The sequence below is a fragment of the Solanum pennellii genome, chromosome 12 (assembly GCF_001406875.1).
Source record: "Solanum pennellii chromosome 12, SPENNV200".
In the NCBI taxonomy this organism is placed as follows: domain Eukaryota; kingdom Viridiplantae; phylum Streptophyta; class Magnoliopsida; order Solanales; family Solanaceae; genus Solanum; species Solanum pennellii.
Window position 1 is genome coordinate 4,895,581 of NC_028648.1, and position 11,682 is coordinate 4,907,262.

Genomic DNA, 11,682 nt, shown 5'->3' on the forward strand with positions numbered 1-11,682 from the left:
GGTTCAATAACATTTATCATGTAAACAAAAGAAAGAGACCAATTTCTCTCTCACTTCAACTTGGTAAAAAAAAGACATAATTTTAATGGACAAAAAAATAGAAAGATTTGTGATCATTCATTTTCAAATCCAACAATATCTCTAGAAAAATAATCAAAATAAAAGAGTTCAAGCTAAAATATTCTTACTAAATATTTATTTGGATAAATTTAAGTGAAAATTTATATTAAAATTATATTATAAATATATTAAAAATAATTAAGTGAAAAAAAAATTATTACTATAAATAATAAATATTTTCTTGCTATAATATATTTATTGTAAGCTTCCTTTAATTCTAAAATTATTATAATTGTAATGGTGAGATGATTAGATTTTTATGTATAGTAAAATAGTTAATTATCTCAATTCATAAGATAAATTTGATATATAACCTTATATAATTGATCTAATTTTGAGTTCTATATAAATTAAACAATAAATAAATAATTAGCATCTACACTCCCCCCCCCCAAAGGAGCCCGTAACCATTTTTTCATCTCTTTTCTTTTTTAATTTACACTTAAGAGAGAAAAAAACAAACTAATCACGTCATCGACATATATATATTGACATAATTAGTTCAATAATAAATAATTTAATTAAATAATTAGGTATGTTACATTTGTTTTTTATGCATTGTTGAAATCAAATAAAGAACAAAAATAACATCAAATCAGTCGGAATACATGTTTTTCATGTGTACTGATTTTTTTATTAAAATATTCTTGCTATACGATTAAAAGGTTGTTAGGTGTACCAACCGTTAAATTATTAATATCGCAAGGTACTAATATTATTATTTTATTTTTTTAAAGTCAAACAGTTGAAGTGTAATTAGAAATTTCGATATAAAATTTTTATTTTTTTAAATAAAATTTATGTATTTGTAAACTACTAGAAAGTGCTAGTATACAATGATTGATAAAATAAAATGTTTAAAAAAATTATAAAAAATTTTACTATCAATGATAGATTTATTTGAATCTAAAAATTTAAAAGTATATAAAATAAAACGAAAAGAGTAATATTTAATTATATTTTTTATCAAACAAAAGAAGACCAATTTCTCCTCTCTTTAAATTTTTGTCATAAAAAGACATGATTTTAACAGACAAAAAAGAGAAAGATTTGTGATCAGTCATTTTCAAATCCTACAATATCTCTAGAAAAATAATATATATATATACAAATAGTCATAAAAGTGTAGCGGCACAAAACACATTATTATGCATTTAATGGGATACTATTAATTATATTTAATTTCGATAAGTTATATACATATGTTAATTAAAAAAAAATTCAAAATTAAGGTGATTAACAATGGATTAAACACAATCTAGCAGTAATACAAATCACAATACAGTGACAGAGGGTAGAATAAAGTAAATACTAAATAATGTGATCTATTTGATAATTAGTGACATAACATACATAGATTAATCACAGGTGCAAAAACATGGAACTAAAATATATTAATCTAATCTTGCAAATATTCCTGTCATATGTCTTTAATTATATTACTATATTTTTTAGTGGATTGGGTCTTTAATAATAATTATGTATACATGCAAATCATGCATACACTGGCAGAGATCTTGATGTCTTCTTTCCGTTGATTTTTTATTATATTATGTCCTTACATAAAAATATTAAAATATTAAAGCAACAGTATTAACTTTGTTATACAATACACTAGAGTTTGGAGTCTAAAAGATAAAAAAAATTAATAAAAATTTCAAAAGAGTACATTAAAAAAATTTCTAACAAAAAGAGTAAAATCGCTATTGACGTAGCGATTTATTTAATATCGTTAACAGATGAAAATTACTGCTCTATGAGCGATTTTATCCATTTTTTTTGAAAATCGCTATCCCTGCAGCGTTTTTGCAATTTTTTTTTTAAAAAAAGTTTAAAATCCCTAAACTATTCGAAAAGGTCTAGATATACCCTCCGTTTAAAGTTTGGTTCACTCATACCCTCGCCGTCCAACTTTTGGTCCAAATATGCCCTTATGGGCGTTAGTTGCCATGTTGGACATATCCAACTCATTTTTCATTTCTTTAAATGCCACATGGAATTGTCATGTCATTTTGACCTTACCACATAACATTTATATGAAAATGGAAGATATTCGGACTCATAAACACCTAATCCGACCCATAAGTCAGCTCCTTTTAAATTCACTATCCGACCCATTTTTAACAATTTTGTTTAATTTTTGTTTTTGCGTAAATCCCGAAAATGAGTAATTGATTAATAAAAAATAGGAAAAATATGAAAAAAAATATAACGCCAAAAATTCACAAATAAATATAGTAACCTTAAATCTAACATTTCAATTTTTTTTAATTTTTTATTTTTCGATAAATCTCGAAAATGAGTAATTGATTAATAAAAAATATGAAAAGTATGAAAAAAATATAAATTAACGCCAAAAGTTTCCAAATAAATATAACAAAATTTCAATCTACAATTTTTTAAAATTTTTTGTATTTTTCGGCAAATCCCGAAAATTAGTAATTAATGAAAAGGGAAAAATATGAAAACAAAATAAAAAAATTTACGTCAAAATTCACAAAAAATTCAATAATTTCAACAATTTTTTTTATTATATATTTTTTTTTCATATTTTCCTATTTTTTATTTGTGAATTTTTATATTTTTTCATATTTTTTGTTAATAAACTCATTTTTGGGATTTGTCGAAAAAATTAAAAATTAAAAAAATGTTGAAATTGTTGAATTAAGGTTACTGTATTTATTTTTTAATTTTTGGCGTTAATTTTATATTTTTTTCATACTTTTTATTAATCAATTACTCATTTCAGGATTTATCGAAAAAAATATTTTTTTTTAAAAAAAGTGTTTAAATTGAATTTAAGGTTACTATAATTATTTGTGAATTTTTGGCGTTAATTTTATACTTTTTTCATATTTTCCTATTTTTTTATTAATCAATTACTCATTTTCGGAATTTATCGAAAAAATAAAAATTAAACAAAATTGTTGAAAATTGGTCGGATAATTTATTCAAAAGGGGGTTGATTTATGGGTCGGATTAGGTGTTTATGAGTCCGAATATCTTTCCATTTTCATATAAATGTTATGTGGTAAGGTCAAAATGACATGACAATTCCATGTGGCATTTAAAGAAATGAAAAATGAGTTGGATATGTCCAACATGGCAACTAACGCCCATAAGGGCATATTTGGACCAAAAGTTGGATGGCGAGAGCATCAGTGAACCAAACTTTAAACTGAGGGTATATCTAGACCTTTTCGAATAGTTTAGAGGCATATTTGACCCTTTTCCCTAAAAAAAAAAACTGGCAGAATTTTTTTTTGGAAATCGCGATTTAAGTGAATTGGATTTTTTTTTTTAAAAAAAAAGAAAAGATGAAGGCTGCAATTTTAGTGGGTTGGAAATTATTTTTTTAAGACATCGCTGCCAAGGCAGCGATTTAAGAGGATTTTTTTTTTAATATTTTAACATTTTTGAAATTGTAAATCGCTGCCTTGGCATCGATTTTTGTGATTCTTTTTTTAATTTTGTCAATACTTTTTAATTTTTATTTTTATTTTATAAATATTCAAGACTATTACTATTTTAAATTGTATTATACTTTTTATATTCCATCCAATTTATAAAATAAAATAAAAATTTAAAAAGTATTGACAAAAAAAAAGTTCACAACGCTGCCAAGGTAGCGGCTTATTTTTAAAAAAAAAAAAATTCTAACTCAATATAATCGCTGCCTTGACATCGATTTCCAAAAAAAAGTTCTAACCATTTTTTTAAAAAAGAAATTAAGAAAGATTTCTTTATTAAAAACGCTGCCATAACAACAATTTTAAACTTTCTTTTTTAAAAAAAATTGCATCAACGCTGCAGGGGTAGCGATTTTTTACAAAAAATTGATCTGTTAACGGGCATTAAAATAAATCGCTATGTCAGTAACAAATTTACCCTTTTGGTTAGAAAAACTTTTGATGTACCCTTTTGGAATTTTTATCAATTTTTTGTTGTATAACTTACATAAATACCATAGTGTAAAACCTAAATTACCTTCTATCCCTATTATTTTTATAATTACATAAATTCCATATTTTTTAGACATTTCAGATACATAATTAAGGATCCGAATATATTATTGTTGATACATTATGTATCAATCTGTTGCACTTATTAAGGAACAAAAAGCTGTAAAATCAATTTAAAATCTCATAGTATCCATTTGTTCCACTAATTAAGGGGAAAAACTGAAAATTAAATTAAGATTCCACAAATATGTTATTCCATTCAAAATTATTATCAAGAATTCAAAATCCTATAGTGTAACAACCCAAAAAAATCAAAAAATTAAATTTCTTCTTCTTGTTCATCATTCTCTCTGTTTCATAAAAAATATGTCAAAATTTTGAAAAGCGGGATGAGTTATGAAGGATTGTATGGAATTGTTGTTGGACAAACGATTTCTTTTGTAAATCTTCAAGTTCATCGAATATCTTTTCGATTTTGATTCAAGATTATCGAAAATTTTGAGATTCTAAATTCTTCTCCAGTCATTTGAAGATCCTTTCCATTTTGATTCAAAATTGACGAAAATTTTGAATTTCAATATTATTCTCCTAGTTCATTGAAGATTTTTTCAATTTTGATTAAAAATTATCAAAATTTTCGAGAAGATACATCATGAAGATCCTTTCAATTTAAATTGATAAGTGTTGTATTTCTACTAGGTACACTAAATAAGAAAGTGTTGCCCATAAAATTTTAGGTTTGAGATTAATACATTATTATTTGGCAATTGTTATGTTACAGATACATTTAGTATAAATTCAAATTTACGTATCATAACAAAAAAATTAGTGCATGATATATTATTATTTATGTATGTTCTTTTGTTTGAGATCATGAAGATCCTTTCGATTGAATTAATAAATATTATATTTTTACTAGATACATTAAATAAGTAAGTGTTGCCCAAGAGATTTTAAGTTTGAGATCGATAGATTATTGTTTGGTAATTGTTATGTATAAGATATATCTAGTATAAATTTTAATTTACGTATCATAACTAAAAAAATAGTTTTTGATACATTATTATTTATGTCTGTTATTTTATTTGAGAAATACAACACTTTAAATTTTTTTTAAAAATACATTATAGTAATTGTTTGAGATCGATACATTATTGTTTGGTAATTGTTATGTATCAGATACATTTAGTATAAATTTGAATTTACGTATCATAACTAAAATAAGCGCTGATACATTAATCGTTAAGTAAGATACATTACATTTTATACATGATACATTAATCTGATGCGTGAGATACATTAATCTGATGCGCTGATACATTAATTTAATGCGCAAAAATGAGGGATTTTGAAAATTTGTAAAACAATAGATTTAAAGCTCGAGCATGTGTCCTTCCTCGATTTCTTCGCTCACAAATGTATCACGAATATAATTTGATATTGTGTACGGAAACATATTCTTCTAAATTTGAATAACCGTAGAAGATACATAGCAACACTTGATACATGATAAAATGATACATTTGGTAGAGACTACTTCTTTTCATTTCATAATGTAGTTTCACCAGCAAAAGAGGATCTCCTAAAACTGATTTTTTTTGCAGGAAACAATATGAATACATCATATCTTATACCTTTCCCTTATGCATATTGTGAAGGTGAAAATGGAGGAGAATCCGGTAATTCTTTGGAAAAAATAATAAAGCGAAAACTTGAGTTGTTTTGAAAAAAATTGTGGAGAGATATTACTGAAAATAGAGAGAATTAAATCTGAAAATTAAAAAATGAAGGAAGTAAAGATTGAGGGAGTGAAAATAGGAAGATATAGAGTCAGTAAAAATAGGAAGAGGTTGAGGGAGTGAAATAAGGAGTAAAAATAGAAAGAAAAATGTATATAACTTTATGTATCTGGAACAATGGGTTTGAAAGGAAAAAGAGGGATTTTAGAAATATTTTAAATGACAGGGAATAATAGAAATTATGGAAAATAAAGATGTGTATATAGATAATTTATCCTCTTTTTTTTTTGCCATTTAGGCTCCGGACTCCAATAGACTACAACTTCCATTCCATATGATATTACTGAATAAATACCGTATTGAACCAAAGTTTGATTTACCGATTATCGAACTTTAAAAAGTTCGATAATTGATTTTTAACTATCAATTATTGAATTACCAAACTCGAAATTTGGAAATATCGAACCGAATACCAAAAGCAAACCCTAACTTTAGGGGTAAAATGAAAAGTTAAATTTCTACCAAGTATAAAAATGTATATCATTATTTTTTTTAGCACATAGAAAGTAATATATTCCCTTCTATAAGTAACATGTCTTAAAGTTTACTAGGTGAAAAAACTCAACGACCTCATCTTCCTTCATTAACAAATCTTTTTCATGTATACGATTGACCTTCATTTGCTAGAAAATCTACATATTTTTTCGTCCCCTTCCTTCCGTTGCAAATACAAAAGGCGATGAGAGTGCATCGTCGTTGGAATGTCATATGTAAAACTTCAAGGACCATGGTCTTGATCTTCCATTTCTTCAAGTATAACATACTTGGTAGCTGCATTTCCTAATGCTGATCCACTTTCATCTTCACTTGTGTTACCTTTGTTATGTATTTTGTCATACCTGAGTAACGAAAATGAAGAATTACGACTTCAATACATGTCATTAAACCATGCTAAAGTCCCATTTTCGACTAAAAATGGCTCAATATCAACAATTTGATTGAACTACTATAGCTTAAGTAAACATATAGTCGTTTTGATTAAGGACTACTGAAGTGCTAGGAACAGTTTAAACACTCCAACTTTGAAAACGCACATCCAGACACATCAACTCGTCTCCACAATGTCAGTTGAACACTCCAACTTACAAAAGGATCAACATATATAGACACCTCTAAAATTTATGTGTCATGTCAATGTCAGGTGTCCAGGAGACCTAATGGGTACGAGTTGAGGGGTCTAGATGCGTACTCTTAAAGTTTAGGTGTCTACTAACTGAAGATCATAAACAGAATACACACATATTGTGTTCAGTAATCTAATTTTAATGTGAGTGCTGAACAAGACGTTACGAGATAACTTCTTGCTAGAACATGAAGGATTCAGTTACTTACTTGTACCAGTTAAACAAACTGACACCAAACATTATCGTCATGAGACCAAGCCCTTTCATCCAGGTAAAGTCATCGTGAAAATAAAATACAGCAACCTGAACAGGGCAGCAAATTACACGATTACAAGCTATTTCACAAATTGTAGAAAACACGCATGGACTCCAAATGCATAGAATTGAATTGACACGATACGTAAATAGACATTTTAACTTGGCCCCCACTGGTAGTTGTACAACCCAACGTTCATTATGACCATCTAAACACTTCAAAGGTTGAACCTACAATGTTTATACAACGTACCAAGATAGTGACTGCCTCCTTTACAACTCCCGCTATTGTCACTGTTACTGCACTTGTGATAGACACAAGAATATATTCCGTCAACACCTGCAGTAAACAAATGGTAAGCATGAAGAAGTTATCGAACTAAGCCTCTTAGAAGGCTTCATTTTCTCCGGAAAAAGAAGAGGAGAAAAACAAAACAACCACGATGAGATGGGAAATCAACAAATTGAACTGATACCAGTGCTTAGACGCATATATACATACCATAAAGAAAGCCAAAGTTCCGCCAAAAAGCATCAACAAACAACTTCTAGCTATATGCCATGACGTATCAAAGTAATTGGTGTGTCTGAATTCGTGCCACGGATCAAACATAAGGGACAACACAGCAGTTGAAAGAGTCATTACTGGAGTAACATAGCTCATTAGTGTGAGTGGATTTTTTAAACCTGCAACAACCAAAGCATGTATTTCATTACACGATTTATTCACAAACTACGAACGGGAAATGCTTCATGCATAAAACTACCCTTTTAAAAGAAGATCAGATTTGACGTAATCTATGTAGTAGTGCAGTCGCTGCTGCTTCGACTGCTAATAAAAATGATGATGATAATAAGAGTTGTTCAAAGTCCTTACCATAGGCTTCTTTCTTTATGACAGTTTTATGTTCAGCACAACCAGGTGGATATGGGAAAACAAACAGAAAAATACACAAAGTAAGCAAACATACTATTGACAAAACAATGGAACGAGAAATCAATGATAACAATGCGACGAGTTTCACAAAATCCAACCTGCAGAAGAATCTGAGTCATAGTCCATCGAAACCCAGACATAACTGCAGCAAGCATAACAAACACAAATCCCCAAAACTCAAATTCTGTCTCCTTTGCAACTGCATTATCAGAAAAATAAAGTCAAGACTTATCTATCAAACGGATGTAAATTAACAAACGACACAAATATCCACAAGCTAACGTTCCATTTCTTTAACATAGTATCAGAGTCAGAACTCAAACCGATCTCTATTTGTTCAACTTCTATCTCATTTTCCATGGTTCTGTCAACTTGTTGTATTGAGAGTTAACGATGATCACAAGATTAGAAACGAGAAAATATTGTACGATGAAGTAAATATTTCATCCGGTGCACAAGTGAAGGTTATGGATTTGATTTACGAATAACAGATGAAGATGAAAATTGTGAATACTTCTGCATATAAGAGAGCATAAAATACGAAAAAGAAAACCAAATGCTAAGAAGTATGGAACATACCTGTTAATAGTATCCCAACAGAAATGACCAAGATGATCCCCAGCAGCTTTACACTTGGAGACTCCAACCTTACACAAATAATTGAGGCCATATATTCAGCTTAGATATCAGCCCCGTCAAACGTATCGTATTCATCAAACATAGTTGTTTCAAAGACATTTTCAGGTTTTCAGTCCATAGCGAATCAACAATCACATTCTATTAAGTCCTCATATGGAAAAAAAAGTCGCATTTACAAATAATATTGTTGGATGTACATCAATTACAAAGGATCAAGTAGAAATACGAGTCCTCTGGCCCTGCTACCCCCATTTTAAAAAGCACAATAAAACGTTAGAGCTCAGTGATTAAAAGTAGTACCTGAAAGCAAATGCGAAGAATAGGAGAAAGATAGGAGATGCAGATTTACACTGCAATGACATAAATTGCATTGTATCAGAATACGGAAGGAGAAGATAAAGTAAGAAATCTGTTATTCTAATCGATAGTAGACGATTATTTGAGTGGCCCTTGAAGGCTTTGACAATCACACTTACTTTAGTGGCAGAGAGTTGTGACTGCTAAAATTTCAAGGCACGTAAATGCAAATACTAGAGCCCTCGACAAATGTTAGGGTCGTGAGTTTAACAAGTATGCTTTCTCAAAGCTCGATTTTTGAAGAAAAATTTGCAGTCTATCAGTATTGACACAAACTGTATGATCGAAAACATGTTAAGGAGAAAGAGTTACACACCATAGTGGCAAATGTGACTGAGATGAAAACAAGGGATGCATTGCTGAGGTTCACATCCATTGCTGTTGTAAGAGCTGTCGGTACAACTGTAGAAGGCGAAGGCCGTCTTTAGTATTAGTTGTTAAGAAGTGAACATAACAATTAACAGGATAATATTGAAAGCCAGTATTCATAGACGACATTAAGATATCGTGGAAAAAAAGTCCTGCATTACACTTATTATATGTCTTGAACTCATGAAGAACTAAAAAATTGAACTTCAAGCAGCTGTACTAACTTGAACAAAAATTGAGATTCTTATACGTAACACGGTAAAAGGAACTGCCTCTACATAAAAGTTCATTTGAAACCGTTGTCGATATATCAGTAATAATAAGTTAATAAGTGTAACATGTGGCTTAACTACATCACATGTTATAGCTAATTGAAGATGTAAACTCATAAGACGCACATATATTCAAGCTCTTTAATAAGCCTTACTCTCGTCTTTGTACCTTAGAAGTGCATAAACACATGTTTCGTGCTCCATAATATCATATGCCTTTCAAATGCTTATAGCTTTCTACTCAATCGTAACCAAAGAAAAAAGGAAACTATAAGTCATAATGTTACCTTTCAACAAATAGTCTCTCCAAGACATCATCACTGTAGGTTGAAATCGTTGATGCCAAAACCCGGTAATGACCTTGGACAAAACAGCTTGCATCGCAAAGTGCACAGTATTCATCAGTAAAGGCGCAGGGAACTTCCCTAGTTTATCCCCAAGAAGACTTTTATTGTACCTATTCCCCATGTCAACACATAAGAAGAGCAAAAACATCCTTTATGCTTCGATAAGCAACAACAACAACGATTACGTCTCAGTCTAAAACAAGCTGAGATCGTCTATATCTGACCAAGTTGCCCACTTAAATTCACCTCAGGACAACATTTTACGAAATAAACATAAACATAGAAGTTCTCTATATTTCCTACTGGCATAAGAATCTCTAATATATAGGACGAAATGACGCCTAAAAAAGCATAGGACGTGAAGTAAACGTATAAGCATAACTACAACATTTCTAAAGCTTCAATACAGAAAAACAACAACAATAACTACTACGTCTCAGTCCTCATTGGTCAAGTCCCCCATCTCAATTCATCTAAGGCCAACACATTAAGAACACATCAGTGAAAAAAGGGCAAAACGCGATGAAATTCAATACTTACAATGTCAAGAACAAGCTAACACAATACCATACAAGTATAAAGAAAAATGTCTTCAACACATCGATTTCAGCAACACCATTCTTTGAAACTAGCTGTGGTGAGTCATGGTAATCGGAGAAAGCTGAGCGATCATCATCATCATCATCATCATCATCATCATCACTACTATGATCACCACATTCAATATCATCATCGATAGATCCTCGATGACTTGATGAACCATTCTCCACGTCAAACGGAACATACCTATCTTCTCCACTACCAAAATCACCACCACCACCACTACCCCTCATCCTATGCTTAAAGTTACTACTACTACTAATACTATGTTGATTAGTGTCAGTACCAATAGACACATTGATTTCTTTTCCCTTTGAACATTCGAAATCGAAATCATCTCCATTATGTCTATTGACTAATTGAGATGAATGAAGAGTGCCATGTTCATCAAACCAACCAGAAAATGAAGGGTCTCTATGACAACTTGAAGATAAATTATCTTTGCTCCATAATTTGTCACTTTTACTACTTTCTTCAATATTTTCTTTACTTAAATCACTTTCTACCATCTCATTTGTTTTAAAAACAGAGTCATAAAAAACAGGGGATTCTTGAAAATTGTGAAATTTGTAAAAAATGTATAAAAGGGGTTGTGTTAAACAATTTTAGATGTGTAAAAATCGAAAGTTTTTTTTTTTTTTAATTCCCTTTGGATTTGCAGAATCTGAAAAAAGAAAAGAAGTTTAATTGATCCAAGAAAAAAGGGAAAAGAAAAGGAGAAGATTAATAGGGATCAAACATGATGCATAAATGCAATTAAGCAAAAGATTAAGAATAATGATTAAAGATTAAGGATAAAAACATGCAAAGATGATCAGAATCAGAAAGTGAAAGATTATGATTTGATCCGTTAATTTCCGTTAGTAGATGAGAGGGGGTGGGGTAGGGGTAGGGGGTAAGG

At 29.7% G+C, this 11,682-nt stretch overlaps 1 protein-coding gene across 1 annotated transcript; it reads right to left on the reverse strand.

Annotated features, from left to right (window-relative positions):
* Positions 1-6,319: 6,319 nt before the first annotated feature.
* LOC107005956 (probable sugar phosphate/phosphate translocator At1g06470) lies at positions 6,320-11,656 on the reverse strand. The gene is made up of 11 exons (XM_027913748.1): positions 10,722-11,656; positions 10,122-10,291; positions 9,510-9,595; positions 9,137-9,186; positions 8,777-8,844; positions 8,296-8,396; positions 8,138-8,150; positions 7,763-7,947; positions 7,514-7,600; positions 7,214-7,308; positions 6,320-6,720 (listed from the first exon to the last, which is right to left on the reverse strand). Exons 1-11 carry the CDS (start codon positions 11,288-11,290, stop codon positions 6,600-6,602), a joined length of 1,545 nt encoding a protein of 514 aa, XP_027769549.1. The 5' UTR covers positions 11,291-11,656; the 3' UTR covers positions 6,320-6,599.
* Positions 11,657-11,682: the final 26 nt, after the last annotated feature.